The sequence below is a fragment of the Bos grunniens genome, chromosome 10 (assembly GCF_055505025.1).
Source record: "Bos grunniens cultivar Pamir isolate PY7600 chromosome 10, Bosgru_T2T1.0, whole genome shotgun sequence".
NCBI classification, from domain to species: Eukaryota; Metazoa; Chordata; class Mammalia; order Artiodactyla; family Bovidae; genus Bos; species Bos grunniens.
The window spans coordinates 23,861,360-23,884,389 of record NC_141174.1 but is presented as its reverse complement, the minus strand read 5'-3'; the positions used below and the strand labels follow the sequence as shown (position 1 = coordinate 23,884,389).

General features: G+C 42.6%; 2 protein-coding genes across 5 annotated transcripts in view; one reads left to right on the top strand and one right to left on the bottom strand.

Moving 5' to 3' along the window:
- The window catches only part of ARG2 (arginase 2), a 36,046-nt gene extending 32,456 nt beyond the window's left edge, over window positions 1-3,590 (top strand). For 3 of the 4 annotated variants that reach the window (XM_086320122.1, XM_086320119.1, XM_086320118.1), the window contains 2 exons: window positions 563-699; window positions 3,117-3,590. In XM_086320122.1, coding sequence (XP_086176248.1) covers window positions 563-699; window positions 3,117-3,322 — 343 coding nt within the window. In that variant the 3' untranslated portion in view covers window positions 3,323-3,590. The remainder of the gene's footprint in view (window positions 1-562; window positions 700-3,116) is intronic. The other variant, XM_086320120.1, reaches the window with a different exon arrangement.
- On the bottom strand, window positions 3,552-21,871 carry VTI1B (vesicle transport through interaction with t-SNAREs 1B). The gene is made up of 6 exons (XM_086320123.1): window positions 21,614-21,871; window positions 11,140-11,198; window positions 9,328-9,519; window positions 6,985-7,158; window positions 5,102-5,163; window positions 3,552-3,880 (listed from the first exon to the last, which is right to left on the bottom strand). Exons 1-6 carry the CDS (start codon window positions 21,726-21,728, stop codon window positions 3,784-3,786), a joined length of 699 nt encoding a protein of 232 aa, XP_086176249.1. The 5' UTR covers window positions 21,729-21,871; the 3' UTR covers window positions 3,552-3,783.
- Window positions 21,872-23,030: the final 1,159 nt, after the last annotated feature.

Here is a 23,030-nt window from a genome sequence, read left to right as displayed (position 1 = left end):
AACTGTAACCTAGACCCATCCAACTTCAACTAGAATTTGTCAGAACCCATGTCCTATGGAAGTGAAGAATTCTCTCTATTGATAGTTCTTAATGTAAGAGGCTCTAAAGTGAAAGTGAAGTCGCTCAGTCGTATCCGACTCTTTGCGACCCCATGGACTGTAGCCTACCAGGCTTCTCAGTCCGTGGGGTTTTCCAGGCAAGAGTACTGGAGTGGGTTGTCACTGCCTTCTCCAGGGGATCTTCCTGACCCAGGGATCGAACCCGGGTCTCCCACATTGTAGCCAGACGCTTTACCCTCTGAGCCACCAGGGAAGCCCTAAAGCCCAGGGTAAATCAGAAATACAAACTGGAGTTAGTCTGAGGCACACAGAACCGAGGGCAAGACTATGAAGTGGTGTGTAAGCACCTAACATAATAACTTTCAGAACAGGAAATCTGGAAATCTGCTGTATTAATAAAGTACTAGCATTAACAGCAACAAAACCAAGGAGTTGTAGCTGTAGGAAGGACGAACATCCAAGTACAGCCCAAATGACTTTCTCTTATTTTCCTCCTTTCAAGAAGACAAAGGCCAATCCATCTGAGTTTCGATATTGATGCATTTGACCCTACACTGGCTCCAGCCACAGGAACCCCTGTTGTAGGGGGACTGACCTATCGAGAAGGCATATATATTACTGAGGAAATACACAGTACAGGTAAGCAGTGATCAACCTGTTAATTACCTAAGTAGATCTGCTGAAGCCTCTTGCCTGCCAGGGGATCTTTTCTATTATTACATGTCACTGGAGACATTGTTTCTCTTTAAACTTCTATAGCTAAGAGCCATGTGGTCAGGCTAATAAGGAATCACTTAGAGGCATGTTTGGACCTGGCTGATAACAAAATACATTAGGGTAACACTGAGTAAAAAAAAAATACTGTCCACTTAAACACTTAATAAATACAAAAATAAACTGCCAAACTGATGTAGTTCTTTGCATCTGAATTGTATAAAGGCAGATGAAGACTAAAAGGCAAGGCCAAATAGTTCTAATTTTAACCCTGACACTATGAGACTGGTTCACTGGGAGTTGAAGCTTCCCTTGAAGATATTTCAAAGCTGGACACCACCTTGTGCCCTTTCATAGAAGTCTTACACTAGAGCTTGTTTGCTAGGACCTGTAACATGGGGATACTGGAAGATGAATGGCTGACAGGAAGATCAGTAAACTGAAAGCTAGGGGATCAAGAGTAGCTACAAGGGGGGAATTCCCTGGTGGTCCAATGGTTAGGACTTAACTTGGTGCTTTCACTACAGTGGCTGGGTTCGATCCCTGATTGGGGAACTAAGATCCCACAAGCTTCATGGCGCAAAAAATTAATAAAAAATTTTTAGAAAAGAGTAGCTACAAGAGGTTACTGTCCCCAAACTCATACTCATTTGCAAATACTTTCCATTTCTGTCAGAAAGCTCTTGGTTTTAAGGCTACTTTAAATGACCTCTCATTGTAAAATTTAAACAATTACTGCATGGTACTTCAATACCACCTCATGAAATTGGGGTTGAAATGGCATAGAGACCCCAGACTGAAAAGTCGAGGACTACAAGAAACCCTTGACTATCTGGGATGGGATATGGAAGTTGAGAAATGGTCTCCCTGGCTCTGGAGCCTACCAGAACCTTAGGCACTACATAAAGAAGAATGCTTGTCAATCAGATTTGATGGGACCAGAAAATCTTATTCTCAGACCTACAACTGAGACACTGTCAGCTGTCCTTGGCCAGTGAACCTGGAAATTCAGTTCTCCATTCAGGTTCCCACTGATACCACTTAGAGCAGAGATTAGTAACCTCTAGCTCTTAGATGGGGGCAGTGGTTATACCCTGTCCATCCTTCCCCTGCTGCAGTGTTATTCTATTCCAAAAGGCTGTCTGTCCTGAGACTATCAACTAGATAAAGCAGTTTGCTTAATCCACAAGGTGGCAGTAGTCTAGAAATATAGGTAGTATGTTTTTAACAGTTTGTACCCTCTTGATTTACTTCTGGGCTATGTAAAAGGTCCACATTTAGTAGGTGGAGATTGGATACAGATGCATGTGCAGGAGCTGGTGGACACACCTGCTCACTGTAGTTCTGCACGGCGCACTGAACTCCGCATTGCTAAGGGACGGCACACTGTGCCGATGTACTAGCAGTGAAGGTACATGTACTAAAATGGGATATCCATAAGTCATTAGGTATATTCATCCATGTATCCAGGCTTTATGGCCACCCTAAATATTCAGATACTTGTATCCTCCAATCTAGTTTCTTCTAGTGACTCTTAAAGGAGGTAGATTAACTTCATCCAGAATAACCAACTAAAAATAAACACCCCAGAAGTAGGGGATATATATGTTGATGGGGAGGGGCAGAGGGCAGGGCTAGATAGGTTCTTTTATGGTCTAATCTTCCCGCCTCAAACCCTTTGGCACAAGTACCCAGACCCTCACAGAAGGTAACTGGAGTTCAAACTAAATATGACCAAGTGCAAGATACTGCATCCGTCTGAAGGGAGACCTAAGAACTGTGTCATACATGGAGCCTGTCTGAGAGTTCAAACTTGCAGGGGTGAGAGTAAGATATGCAGTAACAGCTATACTTTAGGACACACGGTGCCTTAAAAGCTACACAGCGCCAGAGTTCAGAAGTGGGAATAGAGTGCTGGCTAGTGAGACGTGAGAGATCTCATCACACAACTACAGGCAGGCATCTGGCAGGTCCCTGGAAATACTGGAAATGATACATTTTCCCAACTAGACTGGAAACTCCTACTGCCACCCCTGTTTACCCCTCACCCCGACCTTGCTCATCCTAACCAGAAAGCCTGTCAGCCATGCCTGTTACATTCATTACACAGGGATAACTGACTTAATTGCTTTAAAGGTTTCTCTCAATCCTGCCCCGGCATTACCAGTGTTTCTAACTTAAATTCATGCCCAAGAGGATGAGGGGTAAGGGCCTTCCTGACAGTGGGTAATTTTCTAGTAGAACATGACCCTTTCACCTTGGTGTGTTCTACCCAGGTGGGACGACCCTCACTGAAAGGAGCAGCTAGGAAGTTTTCTTGTTGTCCTGCTTTGTGTTTTCAGGGTTGCTCTCGGCCCTGGACCTCGTTGAAGTCAATCCTCGGTTGGCCGTGTCAGAGGAGGAGGCCAAGGCTACAGCCAGCCTGGCAGTGGACGTCATTGCTTCGAGTTTCGGGCAGACGAGGGAGGGAGGGCATGTTGTCTACGACCAACTTCCTACTCCCAGCTCACCAGATGAATCAGAGAGTGAAGAACGTGTAAGAATTTAGGGAATACTGTTTGTTGACACATGTGTCACAGTGGGCATTCCAGAGCCGTGAGGCGTTTGTGGTGACAGATACTGAATGATCATCTGGGTCAATACTGCCTTAATGAGAACATTTGTGCATTCTCACAATTGTACAGTTTCCTTCCCTTTCATTTTGGTGACCGATAATAGTACTGTACTGTATTTGGTTTTTTGATGCTCACAGGGTATTAATATGTTGGAGCGCTATGTAAACTTAAGTCAAATAAATGACATTTATTACCTTGGTATATCATACTGGTCTTATTGCTGTTCCTTCACATTTCAGTGGTCTTCTGTCTTCCTCCCTCCACCCACAGTCTGGCTACACAGTGCCTTCTTGAACCACTAGTTCACAGCAGCAATAAGATTTTTTCCACACCTCTAACGCCATTCATTCACAGAGTCACAGTTCTGGTCCACAACCCCTTCCCTATAGGAGGTTTAATGCCTGCGAAAGAATTTGTAATAAACCAGGCCTCCCAGAATGGCTAGCTCCAGTAAGATGACGATGGAAAGCAGCAGCTTGTTGGTTGTCACTCTACAAAGAGAAGCAAAGTGGGATGTAGTCAGAAGTCTGGGTAACCTTATTTCTTTCCATTCTTAATACTGAGGAGTTTGACCTGCGGCCAAGGCAGGATACTGTGAGGCAGACTGAATTTTTGTTCGATCATGTAGCCACTTAGTAACCTTGTAAATAATTACTACTATCTACCTCACAGAAATATTGAAAACCGGGGCAATAAGATACCAAAACATACAAATGTTTTTTTCTAAAATGTCTTCAAATAGTAATTAGTACTTCACTTTAAAAGTAGTTTTTCTATGATGGGCTAATTAGAAAAATATTAAATAAACATGTGAAAAAGTATACCATTTTTTAAATCAGTTGAATCAGATTTCAAAGTAGAAGCTCACTATCTAACCATCTATAGCTGCCCTGACCACATACTACAGCTGTGAGGACACATTAGGAGAAGGGGCGGTGGGAGACCCCAGTGTCCAAGTCCAGCTTGAGTACAGGAGGTGGTCCTGCTTTAGGATAAGTAACTAGAAGCTGGGAGTGCCTTTCAATGTCTTCTCAACTTCTTGCCTTTCTCTATAAAGGTAGAAATTTTTCTGAAGCTCCTATACTCTTTAACACAAAGAATCAAAATCAGACATTTTCTCCTGCTCCACAAGGAACTTACCACTGTTTTGGAAAATCTCACTCTCTTGCTAGTTCCATGACTTGGTTATGGTTTCACTCATACTACCTACACCGACTTACCCCCCAAATTCAGCCTCAGTGTCAATACTTCCCTTCTGCCCATGGTTCTGCTGCTGTTAGCATTTACCTAAAGGGTTTTTTCTCAAATCAACTCCTTGCTAACAAGACAGAACTCCCAAATAATGGCTGACTCCCATAAAGGGCAAGCAGAGCCAAAATCAAGTACAAAGCCAAAGCAGTGAAAAGTTTTCTAATTAAGTTTTTACAAATTTATTTCCAGGAATATCAAGCCCTGTTCCCATGTGCTGTCTTCTCTAAGGAAAGTAAACTGGCATGAAAAGTCCTTCCGGTGGACCAGTTTTCCACTGCTCCAAATCAGAGCAGCATGTATACTTCCAACAATGGATTTTTTCTGGGATACTTAACTATGTGATATTCTTTATTTCTTCTGTTCTATCAGTACCTTTGCAAGTCATGGTTTAAAGCTTTGACATTCTCAGCTGAAAGATTAGAATTAAGAGAAATTAATTGTGACTAATTTTTGAAACTTACTTTCTGGACATTGAGCGGAGAATCTTCCGACTTTTGCTCAAGTTTTCACTTGTATTTACCAGCTGAGAAGAGAAAATAGCAATTATTTCCCTCGTCTCACAGAAGTACACACTGTAGAACTGAACATTAGTAAACTGACGGTGTTAAAGGCTTTATGTTGAAAAACTCCCAGAAATCAAATCAATTTAAATGATGGCCTCTGTAAGTAGAAGAAACTGGAAAGGACAAGATACTTTAATACTTGTCAATAGGCCTAGGAATGATTGTATCCCAAGGCTGCTGTGAGGAGACCTCTGGGACTGAGCTAATCCTTCACTGTGGCTACACAACACAAAGTCTTCGAGTGTACCTTGCCAGTAACTGAAGTAACTCTGAGCAACTTAAGATGTGAATTTCATCAGCCCAAACTCCAGGACAGCCTCCTGAGCTAATGTTTGTTTTTGTAGCCTGGTGGATTACCACTTTTGAGATCTGGTTCTTTTCCCTTTTTTCTTTACCCTTTAAGAGATACTTATATTGAATTATGAAAGGAATTAATCTTTTTTTAAAAGCCTTTTTTCCCCCCTTTTGGTTGCCTGTTACTAACCTATATAGCTGGAGGATATTTCAACAGATGCCACGTGCCATCTGTTCCTGTTCACCAGTGGCCTTGGTAAGTTGATCTCTCAGCTCATTCCTCAGCTTTAAAATTCAACTAATCCATCTAGTAAGTTCAAAAGTAAAAACAAACCATGCAATCTGCAAACAAGCTGCTTTCTCTGCAGTTTACCTTGAATTCAGTACTTTACTGTGAATTTTCACTGAGGAGGATGATACCTGACTTGATTTTAAGTTGTCAAAATCATTCTGACTTGATTTTAAGAGTGGAGAATTACGGCTATTAAGGTGGGAAAATAAGGGCTCAGTGTGGGGATTTGAGATGACTTTCTCGTATCTAAGTCTTGCCCATAGTATCTGTGTTTCATTTATCTACCTCATGTTCTTAATACAGCATTCCACTGGCAGTTTTTACAATTCCTTTGCAGATGGTACAGAAAGGAAGAAATAAGTTGTTTTTCAGAGCCCCTTAGAGTGATAAGTGATAGTAGATTAGAGGCCACAGTACAGTCATCATTTGGCCTAAGTATTTTGTTTTCTCACAGTCATCTCCCTTAGTTTGTAGTAGTAGTAGTGTTAATTGCTCAGTCATATTTGACTCTGTGATCCCATGGACTGTAGCCAGCCACGTCCTCTGTCCATGGGACTTCCTAGGCAAGAATACTGGAGTGGGTTGCTATTTCCTACTCCAGGGGATCTTCTCGACCCAGGGATTGAACCCCTGTCTCCTACACTGCAGGCGGATTCTTTACCACTGAGCCATCAGGGAAGCCCAAGATCTCCCTTACCTTAGGTTAAGAAGAGTCCAGGATTAAACCTCTATAAATTGTCAGTAGTACTATTTTATGACACGTGGAAAATAGCCTTGGCTCTAAATGACAGGAAAGCTTAGAATCTTTTAAAGCAAATGTTGCTTTCATAAGAATAGCAGGTGTTCTACTAGATGTGTGAGAAACAGAAATTTAGTTCATAATACAGGACCTAATATAGGACCTAATAAAAGGATGGTATGGCTACAATCCTATTTGACAATCTTCAATAAATGAAGAAACTGGGTTTTCTGCAATCTCAGTCCCCCTGCCCAGTGACCTCTAAATCTTACAAGTAAAATTACTTACAAGGGATATGTTTTAGTCAAGCAAATTACGAACAGAGAAAAGCATAAGAACCTAAAAAATCATACCCTGAATTTGGAACTGCGGTTGCTTCTGACAGCAGCAAAGCATCAGGATGTAATGGGCCCACTTACTTTCCCCATTCTTGCCCCTCTATCCACCCAGACTTACTCTACTCTTGGTACGTTCCAACTGGTCACGTTGCTCCCCCAGCTCTTCTATGATTTCTGAGCCAATCTGGTCAGTCTCTGCAGCAATACGATGAGAACGCTCAATACTCTGGGTGGCCCGATTCAGGCTGTCAGTGCCTTGCAGAAGCAATGCCCTTTGAGACTGTAGCCGATTCTGACAGGAGTATGAAAGGGAATTGTTAGACTTCTTTCGTTATAAATGAATTTATAAGAAGGGATATAGTGTGCAGTAATTTTCATACTTGTAAGACAATCAAAGATGCTAATGAATCAGACTACAAGAGAACCTGGGATTCAATCTAGGATCACAATACCTCCCAGTCCACTGCTTGTTGCACTTAAGTGAGGCAAGGAGAGGATTCAATACACCAGAGCATCTTCCTTGTTCTCCTGACGAATCTGAACTGACTCATGTGCTTCCTGGACTAGCAACATCTGAGAGGCAATGGCCCAGATCTGGGATGCAGGAGCTACCTAAAAATTCATACATCCTATCATTTTGATAGCGCAAACCAACTAAACTCTACAGCCTTAGAAATAGTGTAATTCACTGAAAGTTCCCACTGATTGGTACTGAGTGACCATGAATAAGCTATTCGTTTTCAGCACACATAGAAAATCACTTAAAAGTGTGAGACTACTACTCTCTGGAAAAAAGTAGCTACACCCTTGGTAAGCATCCAAAGAATTTCGCCTCAGGCCAAACAGAAAACAAATCCTGAAGTTGTTACACTGGAGATTTGCTCTCAAGGGAGGTAGTATCCGGGGCCAAGTAAAGCGCACTATTTCTGAAACTCCACCAAAGTATTATTCCACCTATTCCTAAGCACAGGAGGCATGAAGACCGAAGCAGCCTTTGTCAGGCCAGAAATAACTACTGACAGAAATGGAGGCAGCTCTAAGTTCTCAGCTCTTTCGAGCATACATGTGCACCAACTCTGGAAAAGGGGTCAGCTCACAAGGCCTATTTACTGAGCAGGTGACCATTAGCACTCGATACCACCATTAAGAAGCCGAAAGGTGTGTTCCCAGATCAGAAGCAACAAGAAGGCTTTTTCACTTCATATATAGCACAGACAAGTGAGGAAACCACTGAATGAGGCTGAAATGAACTCCAGTTTACACTGGCTTAAAGGCAGCAGGAAAACAACATTTTTAAACATAAAAGATGAGGATTTTCAAATGATTGGGCTTAAGAAAGAGGAGGCAGAGACAGTAAGGTCACATGAATCAACCCCAGATTTGGAACAGTAATTCTACTGAAAGTAGTTTATATACCTATATTGTTTTTATAATTTCTGAAACTAATAATTTTAAAGAAAAATTATTGCTTGGAATTATCTTCCCCCGTTTTGTTTTTTGGGGCTTTTTGGGTCACAGATGACCAAAGTCACTGTACACCTTTCATCTCACTTTTAACAAGTGCTCCTTGCATGTGTTTTCCCACTCTCCTTTGAAAATTTTATATCATTCTCAAAAACTCTAGTTTTCACATCAGGAATGTCAGGCCAGTATCATGTGAATATCTCAAACTACGTTTAGGATGCTTCATGAAACAGGATTTGTTTAACACTGTGTCATCACCCTTTCTACATCCATACAGTCTACACTAGTGGGTCCCCTTCCACTTCTCTCCCACATTACCAGACAGGCCATTTCTACTTTGTGCTGTGGAGCATAATCCCAAATGTAACACATGAAATTTAATCTTTGTGAACCTTTTCTCCTTTACCTATCTAGCTTCTTTAGACAGTTTGAGAATACACATTTTCAATTTAGTAGTCTAATTTTATAAATGAGAACACTGTAGGCTAGAGAGGCAGTCTGGCTCACTTTCTATTATGATGAGTAAGGTGTCAGCCCCCCTTTTTTGAGGAACATCCTGCTTTCTCTACTGTATCTGGGCTATTGGACCATTGATACAAATGTAAGGAAAAGTGTGGGTTACTTTTGTAACAATGCTCTGATAAGTTAAAATCCTAACTGAACTCTGGGGGGATATGTGAGAAAGAAACTGGATTAGTGAGTCAGACTACAGAGTCCAGGTGTAACATGAATAGGTAACGCCTGTATATCACCACTACCCATCAAGCACTGTTTTATACATAAAGGATACAAAAAAATCTAAACAGGTAAATTGTTTGGAATGGTCTGCATTAAATTCAGTAGAGGCAGGCACCCAAGGGGAGAAGGGAAATTGGATGCAAGAAAGAAGATAAGATGGAAAAAACCAGTCAAGTATGCAACTGATAACATCAACTGTACTCCACAATTCTGTTAATCACTGTGCCACAGACCCACAGGGAAGACAGCTGATGCTCACCATATGCTCGTTCTCCACAGCGTATGTGCCATATTTCATGTCTCCTCGGGCCCCAGGAGTGGCTGTCAAAGGCGTACTTCTCACTTCCCGATGGAGTTTGGCAAGGTCCTTCCGGTAGGTTCGCAGCTTAGACATCATAGGGTTACGAAAAGATAGGGGTGCATAACGCAGTTCCTCTTCCATCTCTGCCAGCTAGGAAGGCAGAAAGTAGTGAGTAGACGGCCTGCTTCTATTCTCTCTCATATGGGTAATATGTCTAGTTTGGACTAATCAAACCACAAGCAATCCTAAATAAATACTCAAAATGTGGCCCAGGAGGGCAGGGACCACATGTGACACCTTCACTTCATTACTGAGTGCTTGGCATAGTGCCCAGCAGGCACAGAACAGGCCTTCAAAAAGTATGTGATGAATAAGTGAGAAAACTAACAAGTACCTTATAGCTTATTAAACATTTTGACATATATTTTCTCATTTAATCCTCACAACAGATCAAAAAGGTAGGAAATACTTTTACTTCATATATGAGACTCGAAGAAACCTGTTCAAGATTACATAAGTCAGGATTCCAGATCTTCATACTCTTTTCAGTATACCAAGTTCTTAGCCTGTTATGGTCCAAGTGCTATCACGAAGCACTTAAGGACCTACTGTACTAAAAATAATTAGGGGTATGGCATCAAGGTTCTTCCCTTCCTCCTCCTGAAAATCAACTGTTTGTGTCCATGTCAGAAAAACCAGGGGTCCAAATCCTTTCCATTTTTCTGGGACAAGTAAATTGTAACACACAGACTCATTTGTAAGAGGCCATGAGTCATTTTCTTCTGCTTTGGATGGCTAGAGTAGGACTAGTTAACTTTAGAAAATGCTACCAAGATGTTAACTGAAAAAGAGGCCTAGCTCTGTAACAGATATCACAGATTTATGCCCAGTAATGCAAAGGTATTAGAAAAGTTTCTGGTACTCCCATTTTGAAGGTGATAGTTTCCACAGTCTGATAGGTTGATCCTTCTTCAAATACATGCAGAGCAGAAAAAAGGATGCAGATGGGCTTAACTTCTAAAAACTTCATTGGAATAAAGGAGTTATTCTTCAACAAACAATAAAGTTCTGTGGCTTAAAAAGAATTCTTCAGTCTACTCTGGGGTAGCAGATACTAGAGGCAACTATTTCTTTGGAGTGCTACCAGAGACCGAGATTTTAGCTCCAGCCTCCTAAAAGGGTTTGCTAAAGCTAGAGCACAATGTAATGAAGACAGAGGACCCTTACTTCTAAAAGGTAAGAGCAAAACTTGCCTTTTTTTTTTTTTAAAGAAAAGTCACAGGTTAAATGAGAAGCAGTTCTTAAACTGCTTAGCAACCTGAACCAACTTCTGATAAGCTTTGGGTCCTGACTGAGAACTCATCCTGACCATGCATGCCTTGCCCAAGGTACCAAAACCTTCTATTTTTTAAAACAAGGCAATGTGAGTAGGAACCACCTCTGAGGTCCATTTTCTGTGACAGTAAGTTTAACAAGGAGAATAAGTTATCTTAATGGCCAGCTTTTAAAATGTGCTTTCAAAAGTCCACCCTTGTAAAAGGAGAATGTCCTTATTGTATCAGCAATGTTTTATCAAGGACTCACTTCGGGGGAGTGTTCAAGTTTTACTCAATACCCATCCCCATCAACTGGCCTCATTTAGTAAGAACTAATCAAAACTAAGGTCAACAGACGGGAACAGTTAAATCTGTGATCATAATGTCATAAGCATTACTTCTGGCAAAGACCAACAAACAGGAAGAGGAAATAAGAACTTGTTCCTGTTCTCACCGTTTCATTTGCTTCCTGTTGCTTTTCATCGAAATCTCTAATCAACTTCTTCTTCTCTTCTGGAAAAGATAGATGAGTTTTAAATACTCAATCCTGCTTCCAAACATTTATTTGTAGAGGACATATCCTCTGCTTAGAATATACTCCCCATTCCCTTCCTGGGGGTACCCTACAGTACTTAATCACTCCTAAAAGACACTTAGAAAAGTAAGGTAACTAGTTACCACAATTAACGGGGGGTGGGGGAGGGGGTAGTAGTGGGGGTGGGGTGGGGAGGTGGTGGATGGTATTACCACTGGCATTTAAGTGCCCAGGGAACAAGAGTACCTATGCTAGGGACAGTCCTGCGTAACAATGATCTGGCCCCAAAGACCAAGAGCATTCCTACTAAGAAAGAAAACAGGTCTAAATTATTGTCAATCTTTTTTCACGGACCCTAACAAAGGGACCAGGCACGGTTTGATCAATAAGAATGTTTAACAATACCAGTTCTCTGAAATCTTCATCCCCATGGTAAATCACATTTCTACATTAACCCTTATCCACTGCTTTTCTGCCAAATATATTCAAAGCCCACCTACTTTGCTCTCTGGAGAGCCTGCAAGGCATACAGCACAAGTTTCTTAGCCATACCCACTGGCAGCGGTATAGGAAATGATGTAAAATACCATTGACTCACACAGGGGAAAATGTCATTCCTTGTTCAATCCTTTGCATCCTGTCATTTTAGTTCTAGTAAGTCTTTAATACCTAAAAACTACTAATGTCCTCTTTAAAAAAATAGAACAGGCTTTAGCCCCAAAGCAAGGACATCTAACTAAATCAGCATTCTTTTGTCTTCATTGTAGTTTTTCTGATCATATAGCTAGGTTCCACAGATTTTCCATCTAAGGCAGTGATATAAAATGTCCTTTTAAAGGAACTTTATATGTTAAATAAATGCATTTTACATGAAATACTGATATAAAGGAAATACTGCTACTGCTGCTGCTAAGTCGCTTCAGTCGTGTCCAACTCTGTGCGACTCCATAGACAGCAGCCCACCAGGCTCCCCCGTCCCTGGGATTCTCCAGGCAAGAACACTGGAGTGGGTTGCCATTTCCTTCTACAATGCATGAAAGCGAAAAGTGAAAATGAAGTCGCTCAGTCGTGTCCGACTCTTAGCGACCCCACTTGCTGCAGCCTACCAGGCTCCTCCATCCATGGGATTTTCCAGGCAAGAGTACTGGAGTGGGGTGCCATTGCCTTCTCCGATAAAGGAAATAATTACAGTAAAAATGGTGCTTAGACACACCACAATGATGAAGGGAGTACCTGGTAAACTTTGGATGGGGGGAAGTGCTGGGGAGTAAATGGGCTTAGGTTTTGGTCTTAGCTTTGGGCCTAACTCAACATGTAAGCCTGGATAATTCTCTTCATCTTTTTGGGACCTAACCTCCTTCCTCAGCCAGGAAATGAGGAGGCAAATCACACCTAAGAAGCAAAAATTAGCCTATTTATGAGGAGTTTGTTTTTTTTCAAATGTATACAGCAAAATGAACGTTCTCCCTGGAAATCTACACATAATCTACTTATTACCACAAAACTGTCACTTCTTATAATATTTTTTGAATTCATCTTTTGGGATTACATTCACAATCTGGGATACTTTTTTTTTAATTGTGGTAAAATACATATAACATAAAACTGACCATTTTGGCCATTTTAAGTGTACAGTTAAGTGGCATGAAGTACATTCACAATGTTGGGCAACCATCACCGCTATCCATCTATAGAACCTCTGCATCATCCCAAACTGAAACTCTCCACCCAGTAAACACTAACTCCCTATATGCCCTCCCCTCAGACTCTGGTAACCACGATTCTGCTTTCTGTGTCTATGAATGTGACTACTTCAAGCACCCCATATAAGAGGAATCATACAGTATTTGTCTTTTGTGTTTGACTTATCTCACGTAGCATAAAACCTTCAAGGTTCCTCCACACTGTAGCATGTATGAGGACAGTCTGTGTGTTTTTCACTCAGTGTCATTTCCAAATACAAGCCGACACTGCCATCAACTGAAGTAAGAGCAATCTTTACCAATGCCAAGAAAACAGCAGAGTAAGGCTTATGAAGGGATGGCACACGGGTACTTAACATGCTATCCTAAGATTTTCTTGGATAACTTTGTTTACCCTGATTTTCATCTCACACCTTGACTTTCAAACCCAATCCCATGTTGGAAGTAACACCACTGTCATGCTTTATATAGATTTATATTGTGTTAATCACATAGCATCTAGCATGTTGGCTGTCCACTACTTTTTAATGTAAATCACTTGGCTATATATATTCTATAGTCTCAACTTGAGCTCAATCTCCCTCTGCGTAGAGAAATTTACTTTTTCTTTTATACATCCCATAGGTTCTAGAGCTCTAAACCTGGTAGGGTGCTTCTTAGACACTGTTATTGCCTGCAAGAGTCAAGTGACAATCCACCCTTTACTAAGCTGCATTCATTGTCATGTGCATTCCCTTAATACGTATTCCAGGTGAACTAGTTTTCACCATGAGAGGGTAACAGGCAGGAAGGCCAGGGGTCTCCAAATAGAGGAAATAGCCTGCAAATGTCAGACATTTTTATCTCTCTTAAGCTGCAGGAGGAAACAAACTAGCAATATTTTTTCCTTCTCTATACAAATTTAAAGGGAGGTTTCTCTTAAAATACTGTGTTGCCGTAATGACACCCGGTTTCGCCTGAAGTTAGCTATTCTCGAGCCTAGAGATAACCAATGCCTTTTTCTTATGGAAATGTTTGTCTTAAGCTATGCTAATGTACCATGCCTTTACCCCAAACTCTGTCTCCAAGTCGGTTCCGCCTCTTGGCCCAGAACCTACTTGACAAACCAGTATGGATATTGTTCCCCTAATCTATGTAAATGAAACTATTTGTATGGTGGTCTGCCCTTCTTCAAGATTCAAGTTAATCATTTTATGGCCCAGGATAAACCATTTGGTGCCAAGATTATCCCAAAATACATCTTATGGGTGAGGGGCCTGGTGCCATTCTGAATTTTAAGACATTCCTTTCTTTCATTAACAGACTGCTAGTGACTATATAACAAACATCCAGCTAAAGACTAGCAGGGGGGTACTCTTTCTGCCCCCTTCTGATGCCTATGTCAGAAGCTTTCTCTATCTCCTTTATACTTCAATAAAACTTTATTACACAAAAGCTCTGAGTGATCAAGCCTCGTCTCTGGCCCCGGATTGAATTCTTCTCCTCCGGGGGCCAAGAATCCTGGTGTATTTGCGTGATTCAACAACAACCTTTCAACCACACACTGCTCACAACGCACCACCCCCCTCCCCCCAAAAGCATAAAGTTCAGGCAAAGCAAAAGGCCTACCTCTTGACCAACCATGAGATAACCACCATGAAATTACCACCACGAGTCAAAGTGTTAGCTGTTCTTTGCAACCCCACAGACTGTAGCCCATCAGGCTCTCCTGCTCATGGAATTCTCCAGGCAAGAACACTGGAGTGGGTAGCCATTCCCTTCTCCAGGGGATCGTCCCTGACCCAGGGATTGAACCTGGGTCTCTCACACTGCAGGCAGATCTCCCTGTCTGAGCCAGCAGGGAAGTGCCAAAGCAGCCTTATTATCCTTGAGTGGGCTGTGTTTCCACCCATCAGCAGTGAAATATCTGCAATCAAGAATGGCTACTTCCATGGAGAGCTATCATATTATTTTATAATGAGCATTCACAAAAGTGTTGCGTGTCACCACTCCTCTAAAGAGGCACATCTCCACACTCAAGCACACTCACTCACTTCTGATCCAAGATGACAGTATTCTATAAGTGCATTCTGGTCCTAGATTTTTCTACATCTCTGTTAGTCCTACGTTCTCCTCGTTTAATCTTTGTTAAAGGATATGAATATCTACTTTCCTAAGAGACAAATTCTAGAATAATTCAAAGAATGCAGCTGTATAATAAGAATTGGGGTACGGGGGCGGCAAGGCAGTCCACAGTCTTGATCCTTTCACTAACTTCCCTGCGTGATTCTGTTATTCTCAGTCTTTTTGGAATACTCTACTCTCTGATTTCATAAGACATATATTCTCCTATGAGTGCTCTACAGCCTGTATACTTTTAAAGATTCAAGAGATGGAACCCCTACCCAACTGAGAGGTATCAATACCTGTTCCTTTATGCTTTGCTCAAAATTGTGAAATTAATGAATGTTAAGAGCTAAGATGGCCCTCAGAAGTCATCTAGTCTAACCTCATTTTATAGTTGAGGAAACCAGAGCCTGAAGAAACTGTCTTCCCCAAGGCCATAGAAAAGAGCAGATGTAGGGCGGAGGGCTGGGCCGCGGTTACGGTGGCTGAAGGGAGACAGCCCGGGCGGGTGGGGGGGGCAATTAAAAACAAACAAACAAACAAAAAAAAGAGCAGATGTAACTAGAACACTAGTTACAGAATGCAAGTCTCCTATCTGTGGCACTGTACACCATGTACACTATGGCACTGAGGGGTACTTTCATGCTCCCAAGGTACACAGGTATAATCTTTTCAAATCTCTTCATTTTTTAGGGAGCTAGAATTAACACTACAAACAACTACAAAACAGCAGGACTGATACCAGGTAGAATGGACACCGGAAACTCAGAAAGAATGAGCTACTCTAAATAACACTATTCCTGATCCCTCATGTCTTTCCAAACCATTCACATGTGAGTGACTCACTCTGAAGCCGAATGTTTGGCGAACTAGGTGCATGGCAGCACAATGTCTCAGACATGGAATAAAATGAAACACCAAGCTCTGAAAGCGCTAGAGGAAGCCCACCTCATCTCAACCAAGGTGGCAGCCTCTCCATCTTGTAGAAAAAGAAAAGAAGGTAGCTCAGTCATGTCCGACTCTTTGTGACCCCATGGACTATACAGGCCATGGAATTCTCCAGGCCAGAATACTGCAGTGGGTAGCCTTTCCCTTCTCCAGGGGATCTTCTCAATCCAGAGATGAACCCAGGTCTTCCCCACTGCAGGTGGATTCTTTACCAGCTGAGCCACTTGTCGGCGGTTTGAATTTTCATAGCCCCAGAATGACTCATCTTGGTCCACTGTTGCTGCTGCTAAGTCACTTCAGTCGTGTAAGACTCTGCGACCCCAGAGACAGCAGCCCACCAGGCCCTGCCGTCCCTGGGATTCTCCAGGCAAGAACACTGGAGTAGGTTGCCATTTCCTCCTCCAATGCATGAAAGTGAACAGGCAAAGTGAAGTCGCTCAGTCGTGTCCGACTCTTAGCGACCCCACTTACTGCAGCCTACCAGGCTCCTCCGTCCATGGGATTTTCCAGGCAAGAGTACTGGAGTGGGTTGCCATTGCCTTCTCCGTCTTGGTCCATTAGAACTGTGGAAATAACTTCAGTTTCACCAGATCTTTAAAATTTGTGATTAGTGCTTTTGGTGCCCCCTTGTGGCACTTCTAGGACCTACATCCTCTGCAGACCTCATGGTTAACCTGATCTCACACCATAAAGGAAATTAAAGCATCAGATCCCTCTAAGCTTGGTTCCTCAATTATAAATAAGAAATATAACACCACTAACCTGTATAGTTGTCTGAAAAATACAACACACATAACAAACATGCAGCAAATGCTAAGCTCATTAAGGGTTCAATAAATAGTGACTACCAGTGTTTTTTAAAGTAAATTCCTAGGTAACAAGAACTAAGCGAAAACTAAATTTAAAGAATATGAAGTGTTGGAAAAATTAATATTCTGCAGTCAGTGAGTAATTGTGTTTACCAACCTGCTACATATCGTCCTCCATAGTTATCATTTTTTCTGGTTTCCAAAATAGTGGAGTTTCGTGTATAGCAACTGAAACTTAAGTGAATTAAAGCGAAAAACGAATAATTTTACAATGTTCATTACAACATGTGGAGAGATGCCTTCAGGTGCTACGAAACTAAAACGAGAAATCATGACTACAGGTATTTACTGTATTAACTGGATAAGAATTTACAGCAGCCTGAGACATGTGGAGAGACCTCTTCAGATGCTGCAAAACTAAGACTACAAATTATTGTTGTGGCTGTTTAAAGTAATAATGAATTAATAAGTATCACAAATGCTAATGGACTGTCACTTCCATACAAACCTCCTAAAGTAGGACACACTGTGTCTGTTAATCCTATCCTTTTTAAAAATAGGTGTATACATTGATTTTAAAAGTGATGACAATATGGAAAACGTGGTAAATAAAATCACCTTCAGTTTCAACATTTAATTATATATTGATAGTTACTATTTTCTTCCCAACAATTCACAGTATTTATACAACCATTCAACAAATATTTATAGAGCACCAAGTATGTACTAGGCATTGTTCTAGGTGCTTGAGTGCTAAGTCGCTTCAGTCATGTCTGACTCGCTTCGACCCTATGGACTGTAGCCTACACCAGGCTTCTCTGTCCATGGTATTTTCTAGGCAAGAGTACTGGTGTGGGTTGCCATATTCTTCTCCATCTAGGTGCTTAGAATATACAAGTAACAAAACAGACAAAATATAGAGCTTACAACAGAAGAGGAGGGGACGCTTCCAAAGTCTTTTATGAGGCCAGCACTACATCGATACCAAAACCAGAGAACATCACAAGAAAAGAAGATTACAGGCCAATATCCTTGATGCAAAAATCCTCAACAAAATATTAGCAAAACAAAGGGCATTTTCCATAAAAACAGAACAAACAATCCAAAAATTTGTATGGAACAACAAGAGACCGCAATTAGTCAAAGCAATCTTGAAAAAGAAGAACAAAGCTGGAGGCATCATGCTTTCTGATTTCAAACTACAGCTCATCGTTGAACAAGAGTATTAATTGGGCAGGTCCCCTATACAAACATTTTTTTCAACAGTAAATTCTATAGTACCATATAACCTGTGGTTGGCTGAATCTGCAGATACTGAGGAACCTTGGATAGGAGGGACAATAAGCTACACTAGGATTTTCAGCTACACAGAAGGCTGGTATTCAAGGGTTAACTGTATATTATAAAGCTATAGTAATGAAAACAGTATGGTAACTGGCATTAAAACAGATTCAAAGCTCAATGGAATGGAAAAGACAGCTCAGAAAAAAAATCCACCAATGTATGGTCCCCAGCATATTTTTGTGCCTCTCTTTCAACCTCTACTCAGTCACCAGCGTTCTCCTAAAATACAATCATATGGTCCGATTTTATTTTAGAATCTGTATTTTGTTCAGGATTTTTGCATCTGTGTTCATCAGGATAGTGGCCTGTAATTTTCTTTTCTTGTGATGTTTTCTGCCTTTGGTATCAACATGGGCTGGCCTTTAAAAGAATTTAAAATCCTTTATTGATTCTCCGTATCAAGTTTAGATGTCTTAATGTGATATTTAGGTCCCTTAGTGGAAACAGTTTCAGACTTTATTTTTTGGGGCTCCAAAATCACTGCAGATGGTGACTGCAGCCATGAAATTAAAAGATGCTTACTCCTTGGAAGGAAAATTATGACCAACCTAGACAGCATATTAAAAAGCAGAGACATTACTTTGCCAACAAAAGTCCGTCTAGTCAAGGCTATGGTTTTTCCAGTGGTCATGTATGGATGTGACAGTTGGACTGTTTAGAAAGCTGAGTGCCGAAGAATTGATGCTTTTGAACTGTGCTGTTGGAGAAGACTCTTGAGAGTCCCTTGGACTGCAAGGAGATCCAACCAGTCCATCCTAAAGGAGATCAGTCCTGGGTGTTCTTTGGAAGGACTGATGCTAAAGCTGAAACTTGAATACTTTGGCCACCTCATGCGAAGAGTTGACTCATTGGAAAAGACTCTGATGCTGGGAGGGATTGGGAGCAGGAGGAGAAGGGGACGACAGAGGATGAGATGGCTGGATGGCATCACCGACTCGATGGACTTGAGTTTGGGTAAACTCCGGAAGTTGGTGATGGACAGGGAAGCCTGGCGTGCTGCAATTCATGGGGTTGCAAAGAGTCGGACACGACTGAGTGACTGAACTGAACTGAACTGAAGGGTCTGGCTGTGTCTTATTTATCTCATCTACTACTGATCTCCCATACACATCTTAAGTTTCAGTCATAGTTCTGAATATTTGACTTTTTTTTTTCCCCTTCCTTTGTTGTCTCTTCTCATTTCCCCTCTCAGGCAAACTCCCAGTCAACCCTTAACACTCAGAAGTTCTCCTTTCTGAGAAGGAAGGAGAACTCCCCTACGGCCATGTTAGCCTTTCTGTCACGGTCTCAAAACTATCTTAGGACTTATCACACACTTTGGAAATCTGCTCCCATTTAAGGCAAGAACCATAGAACTCCCCAGACCCAGGATACTGAGTGATACATAATTCTTGACAGATGTTCATTGAAAATACTGAATTCAATTACAGAGCATAAGCTAAATGCAAGGGATGTGTTATGTATTAATATATTATTCAGTGCTTAATAATTCATGATAGGAAAGCTTTGGAAAGCCTATGAAGTCGTCTCAGAAGAAAAAAAGGATTCAGAGATGACACCCCAGTGTGTTTGCTTAATTAAATCCAACTTATTCAACAAATATTTACTGAGGAACGTAAACAAAGCAGTGAATAAAGAGACTGAAGGCTGTTGAAATTCTTATAACCTGGGGATATGCAAATACTATACATACTTACCCACTGAACAACTACGTGTTACCAGCAACTTGTGTTGAGAATATTTTGTACTTGGGTAGAAATTCACACCTTTTTGATTGTCCTCTTTGCAGCAATTAGAAGTTCAGGTAGATGACAAAAGTGAATACAACTAAGTTTTCTATTTTTGGAAACAGAATATCCTTTGGCATTATTTACCCTTCCCTGATGGCTCAGTTGGTTAAAGAAGTTGCCTACAATGCAGGGGTTTCAATCCCTGGGTTGGGAAGATCCCCTGGAGAAGGAAATGGCAACCCACTCCAATCTGGGAAATGCCATGGACAGAGGAGTCTGGTGGACTACAGTCCATGCAGTTGGAAAGAGTCAGACACCACTTAGCAACTAAACCACAAGCACACCCTTACAGAAACAAATCTTGCAAAATTTAAATCAACACCAGGCTGAAAAAAATGATCTATTTTTCAACCATGTAAATCAGATCTAATCACTCTCCTGTTCTGTAGCCTTTAACTTCAAGTCACTGTATTTAGATAAAGATGCAAATCCCTCTCCATGGTTCACGTGGCCCCACACAATCTGGCCCTTTAAAACCTTATCTACTACTAGTATTTCCTTTGCTCATTCCACCCTGAACACACTGGCCCTCTAGCTCTTCCTACAGCATACCAAACTCACTTCTGCTTAAGGACTGTTAGAGTACTATTCTGTCCTCCTGAAACTTATTTCTCCCAGATTTTTGCATGGTTCACTCCCTTACTTCAAGTCTCTGCTCAAACGCGACCTCCTCAAAGAGGCCTTTCACAGCCACCCAATCTACAATTAGGGCTTCCCCATTCCTTGCCCTGCTTTATTTTCCTGTATGGCCCTTAACACCCCTTCCTAATATTTATATATCATCATCGACCCGTAAGAACAGAGATCTGTAAGTCTTTTCACAGCAATTTGCAATATTACCAGCATCTAGACAGTACCTAGTGCACAGCAGCCTCTCTTAATAAGTATATGTTAAACAAAAGTATGAGTTTCATTCTCACCAGAGTCATTCAATTCATGTGACCTTGGGTAACTCTCAGAGCAAACACTCAAGCTTCCATGCTTCAGTAAAAGCAATGGAAGTCTCATCGGCCTTGCCATCAAGATCTACGACTATGATAGACCTTCCTATACAGATTCAACCAGAAAACTCTTAGCTCCCCCAAGTCAAGCTTGCAGCACACTGCATTATGAAATCAAGAGGCAGGAAGGTCTAAGCAGAGGTCATAAAAGGATCGCACCTGAAGGCCACCATCCTTATTTTAAAGACCAATCCCTCCCTCAACCCCTACCCGCCCCCAAGGCTGGTTATTTACACCAGCCTCAAAAGTTATGATGGCTTTGGGTTCTTAACCCTTTTTGTGCTACAGGTCCTTTGCCAATCTGGTGAAAACTATGGGTCTCTGGAGAATACTTTCAAGCGGGAAAAACAAAATATTGAGAGCCACAAAGAAAACCAATTATACTCAGTTTACAGATTTAAGGGTCACAGGTCTAAGGTCTCTCATGCCCATCTTGCCACAGTGAAAATGAAACGAGCGAACTCTGAAGGTTACAGGGGATTCAAGAGAGAGATGACACTCCGCGGTGGATTCCTGGGTACCTAAGTGGCAGCACGGAGATTCTGGACGCCGGGACTCAGCCAGCCCTAGGGGGCGTGTCTGAGGATGCCAAGCGAGGAGACGAGAGAGTGGGTCTGGGAAGGAGGTGGGGGCTCTTCCTCCCGGTGCTAGCGGAGCGCTGTTCTCGTTGGCTCATCCCGCCCCCACCTCACCTGTCCCTGCCATCCCCAGGAGCCGCTCCGGCACCCCTCGTAGGTCTTCATGGAGGCCGCGGAAGATCTCGTGCAGTTTCTCGAAATGCTCCGAGGAGGCGGCGGAGGTGGCCATGGCGCAGGCCGCTCTCGAGCAGCGGGCGCCGAGATTCCGGGCCCAGGGCCCGCACCTATTCCGCCGTCAGCCGCCTAGCCCCGCAGGCATCACGGCGACCGCCGCCACAGTCGCCCAAGACGAGACGCTTCCGGGGCCGCGGCGGGGTCCTCCCGGGCCGGAATGCCCACCCCCTGCATGCCGTCACTGACGGCGCGCCGGGCGCCAAAGCCTGACAGAAAGTTAGTCTGGCTCCGTCGCCCGGGAGACTCCTGAAGGGGTGGCAGCGCTTTGGCGCGAGCGGCAGTCTCGGAACCCCGGAAATACTCAGTCCGAGGCTGGGGGGAAGCCCGATGGCGGAAGGAAAACCTGGGCACCCGCGGGCCGGGCGACGTGGCCGCCTCTTTCCTGGGCCCCGCCTTCCGGCAAGGGTTGGGAGAGCTGCAGTGCATGCCGGGGGTTGTAGTTCGGCGCGGAAGACGCTCCGACTCGGAAGACGCTCCGACTCGGAAGACGCTCCGACTCGGAAGTCACGAGTTGCTGGGGGCGGTGATGCTGCTGTAACCGTGGCCGCCGGCATGACCCTGATGCGCAGAGGTTAGGTATCAGTTGGCACCTGGCCGTCGTCTTCATAATCATCGCACTATGTGACTTTCCTGATTTCCTCAATTCACATTCCGGCTGTTAGCTTTCAGTTCTCAGAAGATAGTTGGACCAGGTACCTGCCTGCCCTGAGCTGAAAGCACTTTCGGGGAGCAGGTGACCGGAGTGACATGCTTTCAGGAGTGGTCCCCGGGCAGCAATGCGACCCCTCAAGTATGCGCTCAGCCTCTTATTTGGGCTGAGCTCAAATATGGGCTTGCTCATGCAGTCATTCACTCAGCAGGTGTTTGTCAATTTAAGCATAGTCTTTATACTGGGTTCTGGGCATGTGTTGGTGAATAAAAGATTCACCCTCTGCGCTTGGATAATTTATAATGTAGTGAGCAAGGCAGACCTGGTTTCATCAGGTCTGTTTCCCATTAAGTGTCATGTGTTAACAATTACAAAGCCTTTTCCTGCACTCTGTGGGTTTCCATGGTTAGTGGGGGGAAATTCCTGTTTCCGTTGATTATATGGTTTGCCTATGGAATTCATTCTGAAATGTTTCCTTGGCAACCCAATACTGAAGACTCCCCACACATTAAGATACATATGACTGTTCATGGGGAAATGATTTGGTGATGTATATCTCCTGGGCCCTTATTTTTATTAGACTGAATTCACTGACCTTTGATTCAACAAACATTTGTTGAACTCTTTGCGTAGCCAAGTCTGCATCTG